The sequence below is a fragment of the Sitophilus oryzae genome, unplaced genomic scaffold, assembly GCF_002938485.1.
Source record: "Sitophilus oryzae breed Bouriz unplaced genomic scaffold, Soryzae_2.0 scaffold_154_pilon_pilon, whole genome shotgun sequence".
Lineage (NCBI taxonomy): Eukaryota > Metazoa > Arthropoda > Insecta > Coleoptera > Curculionidae > Sitophilus > Sitophilus oryzae.
The window spans coordinates 752314-774243 of NW_022146225.1; the positions used below are offsets into that span (position 1 = coordinate 752314).

General features: G+C 31.7%; 1 protein-coding gene across 1 annotated transcript; it reads right to left on the minus strand.

The window, feature by feature from the left end:
• Positions 1–10573: 10573 nt before the first annotated feature.
• LOC115879008 (endocuticle structural glycoprotein SgAbd-2-like) lies at positions 10574–18090 on the minus strand. Its single transcript, XM_030895634.1, has 3 exons — positions 17889–18090; positions 12285–12505; positions 10574–11050 (listed from the first exon to the last, which is right to left on the minus strand). Exons 1-3 carry the CDS (start codon positions 17895–17897, stop codon positions 10630–10632), a joined length of 651 nt encoding a protein of 216 aa, XP_030751494.1. The 5' UTR covers positions 17898–18090; the 3' UTR covers positions 10574–10629.
• Between the last annotated feature and the right edge of the window lie 3840 nt (positions 18091–21930).

The following is a 21930-nucleotide window of genomic DNA, read 5'->3' on the forward strand; positions in this document are numbered from 1 at the left end:
TAGTATAGTTGTCTAATATAATTCTTTAGTTCTACATAATCCACTAAATTATACTTTTAGAACTTTAATATACGTTTTTGAGAGAATACTCTTCTACCCCTATAAAAAGGGTTTTTGATGCTCGAACCTACCGACTGGGGTGGAAAAATGTTGGCGGTATATTAACCCCACAATGACAAACAAAGAGCCAGCCCCCGCATCTGTTTTAACGCTTATTTCATGTTCATGCAAATTAGGGTGCGAATACAGATGTAGCTGAAGAAGAGCAGGCTTGCGTTGCTCTACAATATGTTATCATTGCCATGGACAGTCATGCTTGAATGTTGAACCTGTGGAAGATGACGAAGATTACTAGTTAATATTTGATAATTAATTGATTAGGCCTACAGGGGATACCACTTTAAAAAAAAACGCATCAAATACCAAATCTAAATAAACGCATCAAATCTCCCTCTAGGGTGATGTGGAAATAAGTACAAATCACCCTTTTTATAAGGGTAGAGGAATGTGAGAGAAGAACGTATATTAAAATTCTTTTTTTTTTGAGAATTGCACCGTTGCCGAGATTATCTAAAAAAACTCAAAATGCGGGTACAAACGATGTCCTGGGGGATGACGCACACTATTTAGGGGTGGGAACTTTTCAGTTTATTAATACATATGATGTCCTGATTATTTCCACCAATTTTGAAAACTTTATGAATTTTGTCGGATATATCGCAATTTGAGCTATAATATTACTGAACTACTGGACCATTTTTACTAATTTGAAGATAGATTTTTGCAAATAACATTTAAAGGCATATTCCGAATAAAACGAAATTCTAGACGGAAGTACAACTCTAATGCCTCTTCAAAAATGTAGTATGTTATCTATTATTTTTAAGGTTCGTGGTTTTTTTGCAGCGACATACCGTTTGGCATTATGAGGAATCCCCTCGAAATATCAACGATGATGAAGAAGGATTGTGGGAATTTCTGGCGACCGGTCGCCGCTTTCAAGACAAGTTTTGAAATATTTCTATTCTGTTGGTGTTTTCGATTCTCCAATTTTTTTTATTTTTGGCATTTTAATTTCGCTAGACGCGCGAATATACCGCTTGTTTTGAGATGGTAATTGGTTATGGGATTTTGAGAGAAACATATTTCAATGTAGTTCTTTTTGAGTAATATCCTAATTATATTTATAGAGTTGTATCTTGTTTTGGTAAATAACAATTAACACACTAACCACCTAACCTGACCAAGGGACCTTTTTTAGGTAAACAACGTCCTGAATGTATATTTTTTCACTCGGTAGTTTTATACAGGTACGCAGGAACGAAAAGTTATTACTCTTCAAATCAGTTAAAAAATATGCAGGTGGCGCCGTCTACAAGTAGGAACCATATTGACATCAAAATCAAATTTCTCATGTTGAAAAAACTACCAGATACCAATTTTCATCCAAATATTGACGTTACTTCAGAAATTATTTGGAAAAAATTGAAATAAAAATTAAACTTCTACACCCTGTATCTCCGAAACTAAGCATTTTAGGACATACATTTATACTGAACTTTTTTACTTATTTTTATCTGCAGAATATGCTGCCGAAGTTTCCGGAATAGAGTTCGGACCACCCTGTATATTTGTTAGTATACCTTTATGTTTACTTATTTTTCTAGGTCTGAATTTTTTATATGAAGGAAATCGAGAATCAATAATTTATTTAAAAATATGTTGCATAATTTTTTATTAATATTTTTCTATTAAAGAAATAACGAAAATGATGAAAACTAGAACGAAATTAATTGTATTTAACCTAGAGCAACATTTCGATCTAGGTTAAGCATAGGTGATTAAAGGAATGATGTAATGATGATTGATGATTTTTTTTGACAGACAGTAATACATCCTCACCACCCACTATAATTTAAAAAAAAAATCAATTTTCGAACGTTTTTTCTAAATGTCTTTAAAGACCAATCATATTTCTAATTGATTACTAAATCTTTAATGATATACCTACTGTATTGTGATTTTCAATGTGACAGACAATGATTCAGTATTGAAACTAAAATAATTTCGGGCTTTTATTGTCTTTCTTTATTTTTGATTAACACAACGTTTCGGTCAGAACGATCACTGACCGTTATCAAGAGTAAACAAAACTAAAGGTGTGTATTCCGTTGCTTACTTTGGATATGGTTTTATGTTCCGTTTCTATCGGTTTCCTGAAACTTTTCTTATTACGGAACACGGTTCCTGAAAAATTCGGTAATAACTGTCACCAATTAACCAGCGCGAGAAGGCTGGTTTTTCTGATTTTTCTTTGTCAATCAATGTCATTTATGTGAGAGAAATTAAGCAAATATTGGGAGTTCGAGTGAAATTCTCATTTAATTTCTAAAATTTGTTACAATATTTTCTATTTACATCCATAAGCAATAGAGGTGGGCAGTAAAGGTAAATAAATTTCATTAACTAAATAGAATGACTTTTTAGGACTGTTTAAACTTATCATGCAGCCATTGTTTCTTAAAGTCAGAAACATTTAAAGAAAATATGAAAACCAAGACAACAAGTAATCGTGAATGTTTTGTAAGCTATAATAAAAAATCGGTAAAAAAACTTTTATGTTAAACGGTTTTATCTTATGTGCACTGAAAACTAGAAAATAATAATAACAATTAGGTATTTTGAACTTCTAGTTCAGAAATATTTTAGTACTAGGCAGAATAGTTTTTAGGCATATTAGACTAAAAAATAAAAACGTGGGGCCCATTAACAATTGCTGTAATACTTTCTTCTATACTATGTGTGGATTGCATCGACTTACTATAATCGTAACTGGAGATTTTGACAATCAATAACCAGCCGTGGCGGCTTCACCAGCGAACGCCGAGCTCATGATCTACCAAAGTATAAAGATATGCTTTGCCATAGGTAGGATTTCAGAGGGGCCCCGCGTTTTTATTTTAGTCTAATATGCCTAAAAGCTATTCTGCCTAGTACTAAAATATTTCTGAACTAGAAGTTCAAAATACCTAATTGTTATTATTATTTTCTAGTTTTCAGTGCACATAAGATAAAACCGTTTAACTTAAAAGTTTTTTTACTGATTTTTTATTTTCTAGTTTTTAGTATTTAACGGAAATGCCTACCGAATATTCCTCATTCTATTTAATTCATTTAGTGCATCATTATTACATGGTTTTTTACCTGATAATTTATTTTTGTTTGTTTTTTTATTTATTGTTTCCATGTTATTCCCACGAGTAATGGACATTTTAACGGTCGACCCCCCCAGAGGTCCAGTAGAGGGGCAAGACTATAATATACACAAGAGGCGCCCAATCTTGAGGGGAACACGCTTGCGACATTACATTTTTAGCCACCCTAATGCCATACAGTTCTCAGCACGTTTTAACCTATTACCTTAACTTGGGTGGTAAAGCTACCGCTAACTACGTAGGTACATCTAATCACCTACTTTTTTTATCTGTCCTTCTAACGTCACATAATCTTGGACACAACTGTTCTGGACACGACTACTCATGCCCTCACCTAATACACCATTTTGTAACGACGTCCATCTTGGAATTTAAATTTTGTCATAACCACAGTATTCTACTAGTGTAGCCCTTTCATTTGATACCCATATTGAGGGGGTTGTGGAAAAATATGAAATCCGCCATTTTGTACCGGCGGCCATCTTAGATTTACAATGTTATTGATATTACTATATTGTATTGTCATCGGAACTAAAGGTGTGTACCAAATTTCAGATCAATCTGACAACAGGAAGGTACTTAAATTTCAATTTCTAATTTTGACCCAAATAAATAAATACCGTACGGGTCGAGCTAAATAAAACCGTTTAAAAATATAAATATTGATTAGATTTGTTTATTTATTATTGATCTATTTTATTTTAATATTGGACTTGCAAATCTTCACTTGAGCTGTCTAACGAGTTTAACAGTTTATTAATAAAGTACTTTTCAATATTAAACTCCATTGAAAAGAAAAAGCAAACGTAAAAGCAGAGAACAGGTACATTAAAAATGCATAAAAGATAAATTTTATAATAGAGGTATTGGAATTTAGAAAACGTCAACATTTTGATGTTTCCAGTATTTTACCAAACCGTTCCGTATCAAACCGATGTTTTTCAGGAACTGCACTTTACCGTAGTTTACCGGTCTGGTTCGCCTGGTTTTGCAACGGAATACAGCCTAATTCCTTAAACTACTGAGCTTTTAAACTACAACCAGATATTTACCTGTGAAGAAGTTGGGTGCAGGTTAACCGATAGGTTATCCAATTAGAATTCCTTTATTGGTGCGTTTTATGAGGGTTTGCCATATCGTCGATATTTCCGTACTACGATTCCTAAAAATGTTGTTATTGCTTGCAATAAAAACGGCCTCTTTAAATTTACGCTTTTTCTAATGAGGCTCCCTGTGGATAACCCGAGCTGCTAACCACTTTATATTGTGCTGTTTTGACCAAATATGGTTTGCAATACCTAATTTCATTGTTTCATCTTTTATACATGTTTTTTTGTGCTCGCTAAGTCGACTTAAAGGATGTTTAGTCTCTCCAATATACTAATACACGAATATTGTGATTTATTACAGGGTCTAAAAACATTTTTAATATCCAGTATTTTAGTTTATTTCATAGTATTAACGATACTAGTACGAAAAGTCAATAAATAACGATTATCTATACCCATGTTTTTCTCTCACCATTATTAACAGCAGTAATTATAACTTTACGAGCAATTAACTCACATCCAGACGTTAGTTTGCTTAATGTCAAATTTTTCGAACAGCTCCAACAACTAAACGATTTCTTCGTTTTTAATTTTTTCTAGTTGTTCCGTAACTAGACTAATTTGTTTACGTCAGTAAATACCACAGATTTCGATTGCCACACGCAGAGGAACCACCTTGAGAACCATCCAAGGATCTGGTACGACTACGACGGTAGATCTAGATTATGGGTTCTTCTTCAGTCAAGGTTTGGGACGGTTTTTGATGGGTCCACTTTTACTCTTTATCAAGTGGTTTTCGGTTATTTTTAATTATGTTAATTATTTATGAAAAAAGGCGACGATATATTTAATATGTTATAGAGATGTTAAAGTTCAGTTATGATGGGTTTGTTTATTTACGTTTTTTTTTCTGACAGCAGAAGTAAATAAGATTGTTTATACTGGTTGTAATTTGATCGGTGAGATTTTAATTAACATTTATGACAAGCTTTTGTAAATTGTTTTTATTTCATATGGTATCATAAATTACATCTTTACATACTTAATATATTATATACAGGGTTGTTCACCACATACGGCACAGAGTATTGTAGCTAAACGATGAGATTTTTACAAATTGTTACTAATTACTATTACTAATTAATTACAAAAAGGTTTTTGGGTTTGTTGAAGGACTACTAGAGCTACAATTTAAAAATATTTTTACAAGATACAGAATGTCCCAAATAAGTAAAAAATATTATAGTTGTATCTTTTTAAATGGAACACCTTGTATATTATTCTATTTTTAGATTCTACGATTGAAATAAAGTTACATTTGATGGTTTATCACACTTAAACTTTACCGTTTTTGAAATATTTTCAATTTTGTGAAATTGCAGTAAAAAATTTAAGGCTTTATTTCTCCAAATGTATCAAAGTTTTTAATACTAAATATTTACTGAAGATTATTTATTAATCAGATATTGTGTTGCAATAATAAAAATTATACTACATACATCAGTTTTTTAGTATTTGGAGCAATTATTATATTATTAATATTAATATAGTTTGAATACTGGAAACATATTAATTGTTCCTCTTTAACAAAAAATATTTGAACAGTTTTTAATGAAAAAACCGAACTATATCGACAATATTAGTATCTGTATTCTTTGAAAATTTCTTACATCTTTAAAAATAATCTAAAATGTCAATATTCCATGGGTATATTAATAAATGAGGTCTAAATTATAAGAGAATGCATTTTCTACGAAAACTTGAAGAGATAGGTAAAAAATGATATAATGCAATTTGATAGACAATTAAATTGTGCATCTGATTCTCGTAAAATACACAGGGTGTTCTATTTAAATGAATCAAGTAATTGTCGTTTAAAGCTAGTAGTTATTTAATATAAATTCTTGGACACTCTGTATAAGGTAGTATAATTTTTATTATTGTAACACAATATCTGATCATTAAGTAATCTTCAGTAAATATTTAGTATTAAAAACTTTGATACCCTTGGAGAAATGAAGTCTTAAATTTTTTACTGCAATTTCACAAAATTGAAAATATTTGAAAAACGGTAAGGTTTGAATGTGATACATTTAACCAAATTTAGCTTTATTTCAATCGTAGAATTTAAAAACAGAATAATACACAGGGTGTTCCATTTAAAAAATACAACTATAATATGTTTCACTTATTTGGGACACTCTGTATCTTGTAAAAATATTTTTAAATTGTAGCTCTAATAGTCCTTTAACGAACCCAAAACTTATAATTTGTAAAAATCTAATCGTTTAGCTACAATACTCTGTGTCGTATGTGGTAAACAACCCTGTATAATAAATTATTCTTAACTGTATCACAAAATTAATTTAAATTTCAATCAAAATCTATACTCTATTTCACAAGCTAAAATAAATTAATTCTTTTGAAGTCAAAGTTTCTGAAATATTAGATCGCTCTTTTTCAATATGTACCTGCACTGTGCTCATCTGTAAATATTATTAAATCTGAGATCATAGTTTCTTTCTCTCACACTGTGCATTGCATAAAGCGTTCATTACTGAATTTGTCTGGCTTTTAACCTAGATTTTGAGTTATATAATCATATTATAACAATCGATTGATAATGAGCAGCATAGCCGTGTGTTTTTCTCAGGTTGTCTTTTTCTATTTTAAACGTCTAGTTTATTTGTTTTGAAATGAGATATGATCAGGTCAAAATAAATACTTCTTAACATTTTTTAGGTTTAGTACCTCGAAAGGAAAAATCGGAAACCGGAATCAGTTTGTTGTCTGACCTTCTGGATTTTTTAATTGGAAAAACCTTAATATCTTATTAATATTATATATCCGGTTTTATAGCGTTCTACGCCTTCCGGTTCCCAGTCTCCATTGCCTCCGATCTTCCCAATCTCCTGGAAGTAAATTTCTTTCGGACATGGCTCGGTTAATGCCCTCAATCCAGGTAGCTTTAGGTCTTCCTTTCTTTCTTCTTTCCGCCGGTGTCCATTTTAGGATTTGTTTTGGTAGACGTTCGTCAGCCATTCTCTCTACATGTTCATACCATATTAGTTGGCGTTGTTCGATTTCATCGAGGATAGTTTTCTTTACGCACATGATCTCTCTAATTATTCTTGACTTTCCGGCAGATCTTCGCCAAAAATCCATTTCAAGAGCCAGTAGTTTACGCTCTAAAGTTTTATTTATTTGCCAGGTTTCACATCCATACAGTACAACACTTTTAAATATTGCATTGTAATTGCTGGTACTCATCTATCTTGACTTTGAAAAGGCATTTGATAAAGTACCCCACAAGATGCTTCTTTATATAATTATTATATATATTATAATATAATTTATTCAAACTTATATCAAACTTCCTAACCCGACGCTACTTCCAAGTCAGAATAAACGGATCTCTTTCAACTAAACACAAAGTAACCAGCGGTGTTCCTCAAGGCTCTGTGTTGGGCCCACTGTTGTTCCTCCTATATATCAGCGATCTGGCAAGAGGCATAAAAACGAATATCATATTTTTTGCGGATGATACAAAGTTATATGCAAATCCCCAACGAGCTACGTCAATCTTCAGCATGATCTAAAGTTGGTGGAATCCTGGGCCAAACAATGGAGAATGAAGCTGAATGAAGACAAATGCACTGTTCTTAGCATTGGAATGAATTGTACGCACAAAACCTACACCCTAAATGAATTAAGTCTAAGACATGTAGAACAACAGGAAGATCTAGGGATTACAGTTACTGGAAACCTAAAATGGTATGTGCATATATCAAAGATTACTAAAAAAGCAAATTCTCTTCTTTATTTCATTCAAAGAGCATTTCAAGACCGCTCTATTGATCTTATTTTAAAGATATACAAGTCCTACATTAGACCCAAAATAGAATATGGTCAAATAATATGGAGTCCCTATTTTCAGAAGGATATTGATCTCATCGAGAAAATTCAACGCAAGGTGACAAAAATGCCCCATGAACTTAAGGATCTAGAGTATGAAGATCGTCTTGCGATGTTAAATCTCACCACATTAAAACAGAGGCGTTTGCGGGGGGACTTGATAGAGACTTACAAAATTCTAAATTGTTTCTACACTTGCCCATTAAATATATACCATCCTTGCCAAACTCCACAACTTAGAGGCCACAGCAGACGCCTGGAAAAGGAAAGATCGTCCAAACTCCAGCGAAAAATTTTTTTGACTAACCGCATAGTGTACCCGTGGAACTCGCTGTCAGAAGAAAGTGTTTCAGTACCAACTCTCAACTCATTTAAAAACAAAATTGATCAAGAAATGAATATCTTGAGTTCTGTACATTTGCATTACGGCCAGTAAACTCGAAAAAATTACGCGCAACATAAAAAGACAGTAGACTATTCGGTATTTTTATACCGCTTTCTAGTGTGTAAATAATAATAAATAATAAAAAAGGTGTTTTCTTTCGATAGAGATGTTTGTTGACCATAATAGTGAGTTTAGGCATCCTATAACTCTTTTCCTTTTAATTATTCGCTCCAATATTTCTTCTTCAGTTCGTCCACTTTGGCTAATCTTTGTTCCGAGGTAGGTATAATCTGAACAATATTGTACTATGCAGCTGTTGTCCACTTCTAAATCTGTTCCCTCTATACCGATACACATATATTTAGTTTTACTGCAGTTAACAGTTAATCCCCACTCTGCGTATTCTTTAAAAAGTTTCCTCGCCATGAATTCAAGGTCTTCCCTATCTTGGGCCACTGCCACTTGGTCATCTGCAAAATGAAGAGTATATAAGTAGGTGTCATTTTTTAGTTTTATTCCCATTCCACTGCAGGATCTTCTCCATTTCTTTAAGGCTTCATTGAGGTAGATTTTGAAGAGAGTTGGCGATAGACAACATCCCTGACGAAAGCTTTTGGTCATGTTTCTGATATGTTGCTGCTATATGTATATCTACTTCTAATATTTATAAATGTATGTGCAATGAAATTTTATTAGTATTGAATTAAAAACGAATTTTTAATTCAATACTTTTTAGAAGAATTTATTTTGTCGAAATAATTACAATAGATAACAATAATTTAAAACAGTGATAAGTAATTTTTAAAATTTTTATTACAAGGATGTTTCAGACAATATATAAAGTTCGCAATTATTTTTTTCAATGCTAGGTACATTGTACATCTTCTTATTGAATTGTCTTGATTTTGTTTGTTGAGATCCTCCTATTTTTGATTAGGCTACCTATCCCAAAATTATTGATTTCAAGGGTATCTGTCATACTGACATTTTTGTTTGAAATTCTGTGGCATTTCCTATACTTATTATTTTTTAAGAAGTACTAGTTCAAGAAATATTTAAATAATAATATTTAAAACGTAGGTATTTACATTTCTAGAAAGAGTAGTTATAGTTACTGATGTATGTTTTTTTTCAAACGTCACACAGGTATTAATTTTTGCGACGTGATTGACAATATAAAAAATCACATTAATGCCTAGGCATAAAAGTAAAGCACTTTTACGCCTAAAGCCCTAGCTAAACGTTCGAAAATATATTATTAAACTGACATACAGTGTCAAGTTTCTCGATATACAGGGTGTCCCAGAAATAAATGCAAGTATTTTAACTGGTAGTATAGCTCAACCCCAGAAACACGCCTAGGGGGCTTTTTTCCTGAAAAAGAAATTGAAAATTCGAAATTTTTGGAAGAATTTTTTGGAATTTTTTTTAGTTTTTAGTTAAAAAACATAATTTCTTGATAATATGGCAACATAGGTATCAGATTAAATTTGCAAGAAAGAAAATCCAGAAAAGATCCAGTGGTTCTCAAAATTTTAGCAAAAAATCATTTTTTTTGAAAATTTTCAATGTAAAATAACTCCGTTATTTTTGACTTATTTGAAAAACGATAAAGAGAAAATATGTTTCTTTTATCGAGATCTACCACCCCTTAAAATACTTGCACTTATTTCTGGGACACCCTGTATTATTATGTATTATTACTTATAAGGTATTACTTTTAATTTTTTTTATATTATTTGGACCGTTTAAAACTGTTTAAAAAATTATTTGTGGCGTTTGAAAAAAAATAGCATGTTCTATTCCGAGTAGAAATGACTTTTTGCCTTCGCCTGTATGTCAAACATACAGCCTCGCTACAAAAAGTATCATTTTTACTCCTAATAAGACAATATACTATTCTTCTATAGTATGGTCAATACATTAATTGGTTTAACCTGTAGATAGATAGTTACTTATAATATACAAAGAAAATAATAACAACTGCGTATTTTTTAATTGGTGTTTATTGGGTGTTATATCTATTTCATAAATTAAGATTTTGTACAACTCAGTTCTTCTTGACTCAATATCTGTAACCACCATTGGCAGCATACCTTGCCGCAGCGCTTGCTCCAGCTTTAGCACTAGCTCCAGCTCCAGCTCTTCCACTAGCTTCAGCACCTGCAGCTGCCTCAGCTAGACCTTCCCCATGATACTGTGCCTCACTCAAACCTTCTCCATGGTACTGACCATCATCGAAGACTCCTCTAGCTTCAGCAGCTGCGTTTTCTTGGAGGGCTTTCAGGATAGCTTCGGGAATTGGGGGTGGAGTGGGGATATGGGATCCTTGGGGAACGAAGCCGTTCTCGTCAGCTGTGTAGGTGATCGAGACGTGTTCTCCGTTGGGGTTGGTGTAAGAGTAGGAACCGTGGGCTTTGGTACCATCACCACGAGCGTCACCTTGTTCTTCGGCGGTGATGCTGTTGCCTGTTTCGTAGTTGTATCTGAAAATGAAATGTTTCTTTATTTTTATGGATTATATTTTGAAATTTTGTTCATTCAACTGTTAGGTTAGGTTCGAGGCTCAAGGTTCGTTTACTTGAAATCAGTTACGAGTGTAAGAAATATTTTTTTACGACTTTGTTCGCGCCTAATTAATCGTTTGTAATGGTGATGATAAAATTTTCTCACATTTATGTCAGCATGAGAAAAAACAATATGGGGATATTATTATATAACTTGGTAATATTTGAGGGGTAGTTTCATCTCGTTGGAATTTGACTTTCGAAAAATCCGTTTGCCAAAAATAAGCTTTTTACGTCAAGCAGTTTATTTTGAAACCTGGTTAATTATTTACCCAACTTTTTGGAACACCCTGTATGATTTTTTTTAAAAATATCAAAATATATAAAAAACAAAATAAATTATGCGTGTCCAAGCGTTTTCCCGAAAGACTAACCGTTTTTTAAATAACAAATATTGTAATATTTGAGGGGCGTTTTCACCTTCTTGGAATTTGAGATTTGAGAAACCCCTCCTTATCGAACCTCTACACCTCACAGTAAATCCATTTACCAAAAATCAGCTTTAAATGTCAAGCAGTTTAAGCGGAATCGTGATGATTACTCAATGGTCATATTTTATGAAACACCCTGTTTAAATTTTTAAAAAATCTTAAAATATGTAAAACAACAAAATAAAATATACGAGTTTAAGAGTTTTTCCGAAAAACTCACCGGTTTTTAAATAAAAAATATTCTAATATTTGAGGGGTGGTTTCACCCCCTTAGAATTCGAGTTTCGAAAAATCCCTTCTTATCGAACCTCTACACCCTACAGTCAATCCGTTTTCCAAAAATCAGATTTTTACGTCAAGCGCTTTAAGCAGGATCGTGATTAATCAATGACCAGATTTTTTGAAACACCCTGTATACATTTTTTAAAAATCTTAAAATATGTAAAAAAACAAAATAAAATACACGTGTTTAAGCGTTTTTTCGGAAACTTGACCGTTTTTTAAATAACAAATATTGTAATATTTGAGGGGTGGTTTCACCCCCTTGGAACTGGAATTTAGAAAAATCCCTTCTCATCGAACCTCTACACAATAGAATCAACCTGTATACCAAAATTGAGCTTCTTACGTTGAGTGGTTTGAGCTGGATCGTGATTAATCAGTGAGTCAGTCACTTAAGGATTTTATATATTAGTATAGATTGCAAAAAAGCCTTTATTTACCTGTAAGTTCCTTCACCTTCATTTTCGGCAGCGAACTTAACGATAGGTACGTTGTTTAAGGGATTGGTAGAGAACGAACCTCCGGTACTTCTACCGGCAGCGCCTCCAAATGGAGCATTGTTGGGTCCTAGGGAACCAGCGGAGGAAGGATTGGGAGGGAGGTAAAGGTTGTTCAGTTGGGCGCAAGCGGCGAAACCCAAGATGGCGGAAATGACAATGGTCTGAAAAATAAAATAAATCTTATATTAATACAGGTTTGGACTGGACATATAGTCAGGGTGATATAGTCATATAGTGAATTGGCCATATAGCCATATAATGAATTGTGATTTTTTTTTAAATTTACCCCCGAGAAGGAGTAAAATAAAATTACTTTATCGAAATTTCGGAGAAACGGTACGGACTAAAAAAAAAAAAAGATCAAGTAAAAGTTGTAGTTTCCAATTCTACATAAAAATGGTCTCTATACTTTTTTTGGTCAAATCAAAATTAACTGAGATAGGGTGAGTGAGATAGGGTGGTAGTTCATTCGACCATACTCTACGCATCGCCGATCTGGGACAGATCCATGCGCTTCAAGCATTACGAAAACATGCTAGAAAGGATAAATAGAAGCACTCAAGGTTGCAACGGCATACTGCATATGTCCAACAGTAGCTGTACTGAGTCTTGCGAAGATACCTCCAGTCAGTCTACTGATCCAGGAAAGAAATCAAATATATCAAAATGGAACTTCCTTCCGGAGCAAGAGCAAAAGTACTTGAGCAATGGCAGACACGATGGGAATGGAAAGCATATAGCAGATGGACGAAGACTTTCATACCCAATATTAAAGATTGGATAAAATGCGACCAAGCAAACACGGACTACTATATCACGCAAGCGATGACTGGCCATGGAGTATTTGGCGAGTATCTGCACGCAAGGCTGGTATTGCGAGGTGTCAGACTCGGCTAACCACACACTATTTGAGTGTCACGCATACGAAAATTTACGGGAAAACGCAGAAACAGTATGTGGTACGAAGATTACTAGAGTAAACGTCGGAAACCTTCTAACAACATCGAATGAAAATATCGAAGCGATTTGCGGCATGTTAAGGAACATTATGAAGAAAAAGGCGAAGGTCGAAAAAGACAAGATCTGGGTACAGACAAGACCAACATAGAAGAATGATAAGTCTCTAAGCTTGATGAAATGCCTTCGGCGGTACCGAGATTGGCGAGCTTAGAGCACAGATGGGTTTTTAGTGGGTAGGCCCTCCCGCATGAGGGACTCCCACACTCCGGCGCTAAAGGCGTTTCCCATCTATAAAAAAAGGGTAGCTAGAAGCTAGGGGACATTGAAACATTTGTTAAAAAAAATTGTTAAAAGTCCTTACCGTTTTTTTTTGAAATTTGGAAAAAAACACTTTAATTTTATTTTTCACTTCTTCTCGGGGTGAATTTAAAAAATCTTAATTAAAATTTATAATTTTCCAAACAAATTGAATAAAAACGTTAAATATATAATATGAATTTTTCAGCAACTTTTAATTTTCTTTAAATTTCCACTATCATCCCCTAGCTTCTAGCCACCCAATCTCGGTTAATTTTGATCTGAGCAAAAAAAGTATAGAGATCATTCCTATGTAAAATTTGACGCTCTACAACTTTTATTTGAACTTTTTTTCCTAGTTCTCACTGTTTCTCAGAAATTTTGAAAAAATAGTTTTATTTATTTATTTCACCCCTTCTCGGGTTTGAATTTATAAACATTTTTTACAATTCGTTTTTAAATCTTTCAAAGTAACTTATATAAAAAATTCAAGTTTTTACCAAAACTTCGTATTTAAAAAGATTTATTTTCTTGAACTAAACGTTCTGGACTAAACTAAAAAAATTTCAGAATTTACGATCCAGAAAAATAAAAAAAAATCCTTGATTTCCTTGATTTAAATAAACCAAATCTTTGGATCGTCGCAGGGTCTTCAAGGGGACACTGTCTCCTCGATGAATACCTCAGTAGATTGAATCTAGTATTAAATGTTACTAAAAAAGTAACTTCTTTGAAAAAAAAATAGTTATCTTTTATACCTATCGTCGTGTATAAAACAATATTTTTTTTCCACAGCGAGTTACGTTTTAAAAAATATTCAGAAATTATTATTTCAAGGAATTTATTACTTGAAGTAGAAAAATATTGTGCTGGGTTGGCATTGGTTTCTATGTACTTTGACAAATAAATAAAACTGTCTCTTTAGTTGCCAGTTTTGAGTCAATATTTTTTAATTCTCTTTCGTGTGGATTGCTGATTGAATTCGAGCCAGAAATGACTCAAAACGAAATAAGTAAATTACCAACAGATGTTCAGGCTGGGTCGACAAACGCCATATCCAAACTACTTCAATTTAAATCCCGAATAACTTATGAAAAGGAATACAACATTTTTCAAAAATGGAAGCAATTAAAAAACGTGCCAGAAGAAATAAAGTTTTTAACCTATCCTCGCTGTTAAAGTATCATTTAATCTACCCTTGTGGTTAAAGTACTATTTTATCTACTATTTTTGATAGATATAAGGCAATTTTAACAATATATTTTTTTAATTTTTGCAGTTTGATTTAATAAATTATCTTGATTGCGACATATTATAAAGTTGCAGATTTTTTCTAAATACATTCATTTATATAGGATACTTTTGTATATTTGATTTAAACAATCGTTTAAAGCCATTTATTTGGGTTAGTGGTGTAGTAATAAAGTCTATAATGGAATATATCACCAGACATAAATATCAAAAACGGCTATAAAAACAAAATTGATTAATTATTATTTGGAAGGAACATTACTATAGGATGAATTTATGCATCTTGCTTTGGACAGTTATTGTACCAGTCTTATGCAATTCGAATTAAATAGATAAAAGATTTATATCTATGGAAGAACAGTTTATAAGATTTATAATATTTATGTATAGTTTGAGAAATTATAAGAAATAGTCATTAATTCATGAAGCCATTTGGACTAAGTATTGTGTATAAGAACGATATACCGGGTGGGTCTCGAAAGCTGGTATAACTTTTTTATTTTTCCAGATAAAAAAACGAGATTTGGTATATGACATAAATTAAGATTGATTGACGTATTCAACTGTGTTTGATCACTTCCTGGTTCACCGGAAATGAATACAACTTTTGATTTTTAAATGGCACCCTCGATATTTTTCTACTTTTTCGATAGAAAATGAAAAATTCATAGTTTAATTCATAGATTAGTAATGTTTCCACTGAGCCCAGAGAATTTTAAAAAAGAGTTAAATATTATTAAACAAATCGCCATCAACAATGGATATAAGTGTTCCCTTATTGATAATATGCTAAAGAAAAAACAAAAGAAAATATTAATGAAAAATTTTTATTCCGCTAATTCTAAAGACAATAACAATTATCGATTTTTAAACTACATTCCTAATTTAACTAACAAAATATCAAATAATCTCAATAAAATAGGATGTAAAGCTATTAACGTAAATAAAAGAAATTTAGATCAAATTTTATTAAATAATAAAGACAAAACTAATGTCAAAAATAAGTCGGGTGTATATAGGGTGGATTGCAATGATTGTGATGCCGTGTACATAGGCCAAACAGGTAGAAATTTAGATATAAGGATTAAAGAACATGTAAAGTTTATTAATAATCTCCAGCATAGTTCTGGTCTTGCAACTCATTGTATAGTAAATAATCACAAAATTAATGAAAACTCAATTAACTTACTACACAGAGAAACAAAAGGTAGACGCTTAAATTACATTGAACAGTTAGACATACTAAAATCTGTTAAAAACGAAAATAATGTTAACGACCAACAAGGATTTCTAAACACATTTTTTATTACTCCTATTGTAAACTCTCTGAACCCACCCCAATAGCAAATATATATATAGTTACAGTGTAGTTAGACGATTAGTTCTTAAAAAACTCTTGAAAAAGGCCTAACAAGCCGAAACATATATGTAGAGTTAAAGTTACTCTTATTAAAAGTTTTTTGAAACATCTAAAAGCGTGCTTTATTAAAATACTAATATTTCAACGATGTTTCACAAGGAACCAACCACAGCTTCAGTACAATTTATTAAAAAGAAAATAACACTCTGAATAGAATGTCTTTTGACATTTTCGCTTAAAAAATTGTATTTTAAATTTTAATCTAGAGTGCCATGGCTGTGTTAAAAACACTAATTTTTAATGAAGAAGCCTTGGAAAAATATATTTGATCGTCTAATGTTTTTCGTGTCTTGCCTGGTCGGTTAAAAGATGCCCGTGGCACATTAGCATATTTGGAAAAATAATTTTTTAAAAATAATTTGGTACTACGCACTTGGTATTTCGGGTTAAATTTTCATGTTACAATTTCAAATAAACCATATGTAAAAATGTCAAAAGTTGATATGTCATTCTATTCAGAGTGTCATTTTCTTTCGAATAAATTAAAAAAATAGCAAGTTTGTCATTTAAAAATCAAAAGTTGTAGTTATTTCCGGTGAAACAGGAAGTAGCCGAGAACAATTGAACACGTCAATCAATCCTAATTTAGGTTATATACTAACATACTAAAGCTCGTTTTTCTATTTGAAAAAATAAAAAACTTATAGGTGTGAGCCATTTTTGAGACGCACCCGGTATACAAGGGTAAAAGTTTTAAATAACACATTTCCAGCGTTTTTCAAACAAGTCCAAAATAACCGAGCATTAGCGTAATTCGCAATTTATTCTGGGGTGGACCTGGGCTTGAGCCCAGGGGGGGGGGGCCTAGAGATTTTATTTTTTTAAAAATGAAAAATAATTTAAAAAAACACATTTTTTAATAAAACATTTTACATGAATTTCTCTATCAATAAATTTCATAGACTTGGCCGTAGATTACTTAAATAACTACAAATTTTCTAAAAAAATAAAGATTAACACATTTTTTGAACACAACAAAATAATATTAACTAAACAAAACTAGAAAACGTCATTTTTACTGCATCGCAAGCAAATAAAAATTAATACGTAGCCAAAAATCATAATTCAGGATTTCTCTGGGGGGTGCCCAGCAGTACGTGTAATTACAGGGGTGCCCGGGGGTGCCGGGCCCCCCTGTAATTACGCCAATGTGACCGAGTTATTTTACTTTGAAATATATTTTTTGCTTAAATTTTGAGAACCACTCGATCTTTACTGGGTTTTCTTTCTTGTAAATTTAATCTATTACCTATGTTGCCATTTATGAATATATTATGTTTTTTAACTAAAAATTAAAAAAACATCCAAAAATTTATTAAAAAATTCCAAATTTTCCAAAAAAAATTTAGTGAAAAAAACCTCGTGGATTAAAAATATTTGCACTAAAACTCACTCTGTATCTATATAAGAACACAGTACTAGAATAGAGTGTGTATGTTTTCTGTAGAATTATAACAATAAAATTAGAGGGGTTTATTGTAGGATTTTACTAAAGTTAGATTTTTCTTGTTTTCTTGAGATTTATTAAGTTTTTTTCAAATACTTAATTAAAGTATGTTACCTATTGAATATAACAAAAAACATATATTAATAAGAAACCTAAGTAATAATCTTACCTGTTGCATATTGATATTGCTGAGTCAGTATGTCACTAGAAGAAGATCACTTGTCGTGTGATGATGATCATTTTTGATCAAACCCATTTTATATACCGAAACCCCACCTATTTTTTCGAAAAACCTACGTGAGATGATACACAAAAATGTCAGAATTCGGAAATGGTCGAAATCGACATTCCATCAGGGTCGGGACCGCTTCAAAAACGATCTTGATCTTCTCACTCTGTTTGAACGGTCTTGATTCTATTGTCACGCCTGCCAGATATAGAGATGGGTTCAGTCAAATTTAATTAATTATTGATGTTCCTACGGGCGATGTTGATATTTAAAAACAATCAAAATAACATAGTTGTTTGAGGAATGTATCGATAAATTGTGGTTACACTAACAGTGCATACTTATATACATCATAAAAATAATTATTTTTCTATAGTAACTGTTAAAATTGCCTTATAAGGCGCATTCCAGCTTCGAGCATACCCATGGCCCTTAGCATTTCGTCTCTGTTAAGATGTCTACGCTCCATAATGTCGTTTAATACTAAACAGAGTTATTTGAATGGATTCTGACCAATTATCATAAAAACATAGCCGGTACAGGTTAAATTCGAACAATTGATCTAGTGCTTTTTATACATTTGACAAAAAATGCACAAACACTTCTATAAATATCCCAAATTTAGAAATAACTAGTGTGACTACTTCGTTTCAGTCGAAGTAGAAAGAATCGGCCTACAAATATGTGGTTGTTTATTCAAAACATTTATTTTTAACTTTAATAAAATGATATCCCTAGATTTTTCCGGTGTGTGTAGTTGGTTGTGTAGCGTGCGGTAGATCTCGGTCAAAAAACTTTTCGCTAGTAAGTGACTAGAGCAGTGTATAGTAGAATAAAGTACCTACAGTTAGATTTGTCTCAGAAATGAAGAGGAAGATCTTCTTCATATTTGACTTATTTTTGATAAATTCTTATTTAAAATATTCATTTTGGTTAATATAGTTTTTAATTTCATTGATATAGAAGGATATAAAATTATACCATTCAAGGTATTTACTTTGTGAAATAAATAACTTACAGACAGTTACAAAACTTGCACGCATATTTTTTAGATGTTTATCTTTATGAATAGCCAGTGCTAACTGACCTTTCCTACTTATGTTGTTTTTTTTTTCGTATAATTCTTCTCTGGTAGTTACTTTTCATTGAAAGTGTTTAATTTAGCCTTTGAACCGCAACAACAGATTCGATTATCTTTACAAGTTATATGTCTATAATTGTAAAATGTTTAATAGCGATTCGAACATAATTATTGCGTAGATTTTTGATTAATTTGAATTATATTATGGTAGGAAAATTTTATATTAGGAAATTCTTATTTCAGAATTATTTATATGTAGTTTTAGCAGTAAAAACTTGCCTGTTCAATCAACCAATGGACTTATTTTGATTCCAAGCATACGTAGTTGTTCTTTGGCCACGGAATATTGGGAATATCTTTATATCCAACTCTGTATATTGTTAAGATATCATGGTAAACTAGTAAAAAAATTGGCAGCTTCAATAATAATTAAAGAAACCAAAGCAATGCCATCTTCTTATAAAAAAACTACTCTATATTTTAAACTACGTATATCCTTGTATCACCATACTAAAGCTGATATTAAATCTGTATTAAATAGCATCAACTTTGTTGCTACTGGGTGCGATAAAACCCATAATTCATACGATTAACTTAATCATATAGTATAATAATTCAAAGAAAAAAACAGAATTTATTTGCATGGTGAATTTTGATGGTTTAAAAATGGTAATAGGACCACAAACTCCAACCAGGAACCCATTAATATTTTTTGTAAATAAATGAAGACACTGGACTGGTTTATAACATTTTGAAAAGAAATATTAATTAGCTTAAATTAGAGCAGTGTGGTTCTTCCTGCTTGAATTTGTTGTTTATTATTTCTATTTATTAAGGAGATAAATAAAGAACTGACATTTATAAATATTTCCTTTATTTATAGATTATATTTTGTGATAATTTGCTGAAATTATAACAATTAATAATATGTTTATTTATTTATTATTAAAATGAGAAGTGACTTACACAACTTTATTGACATTGGTGTAACTACAGGGGCGCAAGGGGGGGCCTAGCCCCCCCCCCCCTGGTATTACTGAGCACCCCCCAGAGAAATCCTGAGTTATGACTCTTGGCTACATATTAATTTTTATTTGCTTGTGATGCAGTAAAATTACGTTTTCTAGTTTTGTTTAGTTATTATTTTGTTTTATTCAAAAATTGTGTTCATTTTATTTTTTAGAAAGTTTGTAGGTATTTAAGTAATCTACGGGTACACGGTTTGATAACCAAGTCTATGAATTTATTGATAGAGAAATTCATGTAAACGTTTTATTCAAAAAATGTGTTTTTAAAAATTATTTTTTATTTTTAAAAAAAACAAAAGCCCTAGGCCTCCCCTGGGCTCAACCCCAGGCCCTCCCAGATCCACCCCAGGATAAATTGCTAGTTACGCTAATGCTTTGAGACTTCAGAGTTCAAACATTATCAAAGGGTATGTGTCATTAAATAAGCCTTTAATTAAATTTAATTCATATATATTCTTAAAAATATAAAGTCTTGGGGTCCTGAAAACACATATAGCCTCCAGGAGGTACACCATCTCGTATTTTTACCTTTATTTTTGACAATAAAGTGGTTAATTATTATTTTTTTGTCTAATATAATGTTAAAAAAAATAAACAGTTCATTCATGGTTTCTGGATACAACATTGCTTCTGGTGATTCAGTTCATCAACATCTAAAAATATGGATGACTTCTAGTAGACTCTCTGGTATTTTTACTAATATATCTGTCAAAGAGTTGGTTAATAATGTTATTTTTGTCCAAAACTTTGTTAGAAAATTAAAAAGATGGAGTTCTGGGTACAATGGTGCTCCAACATTTGAAGACATAAATGAGTTTTAGTACACTCTCTGGTTTTTTACTTTTATCGATGTCAAAGAAGTGGATAACAATTGAAGGGCTTATTGTAATAACACGATATGCCACAAATCGATAATTCTGAATTATTAGAGTATGCAGTCTTGAAAAAAAGTGTAAATTTAAATATTAATAAATATAAATTTGAAAACGTTTTAGAGAGAGTTTAGTTTAACTGGCTAACTATTCTATATTTTTCTCGATCGTAAGTCTTGAGAGTTTTCTTTGAATGTTTCACAACATATATACACTGTACTTTATTTTAAGTTAATAACACGAAACATATCTCTGTACTGTATTTTAAGTTTTTTATGTTATATGTTAATCATGATAAAATTATTGTAAAAATATATATTGTATTTCAACGCAGACCTTATTTGTTCATTATTTGATCAGAATATTGATTATGTCTCTTTATGTTACAAATTACTAGAGATGATCAACAAATTCAACTACAACTGCGATTCAAGCCACTTGCGATTGGCTCTCATAGGAAACTGCGGTTGAGATTTTTTCTATTTGCGAGATTTCAGTTTAGTCAACCAATATTACTATAGTTGCGATTGTGATGTAAACTAGGACTGTGATAATCACAGTGTGATAACCTTCTATCTATCTGCGAGTTTGAACTTTTAGGAGTTTTGGTTTGGTTGGAGGCGATTTGCGATTTTGTTGCGAATGTAATTTTGTGGTCCATTAAAACATTTTATAGTAAACTTTTTTAAAGATTGTCTATCGATTGATTTTTTTCTCGATTTTATTTATTTATAGAAAATGTATTATTTTTCTAGGGCCAAAATCATAATATACCGGGTATTTCTCAAGAGTGGTTCGCCTCTATAACTTTTTTATTATTTCTCATAAAAAAACGAGATTTGGGATGTAAACATATGACATAAATTAGGGTTGATTGACGTATTCAATTCGTTTCGATCACTTCCTGTTTCACCGGAAACGACTACAACTTTTGATTTTTAAACGGTACCCTCGGTATTTTTTCACTTTATTTGATAGAAAATGACACTGAATAGAATGTC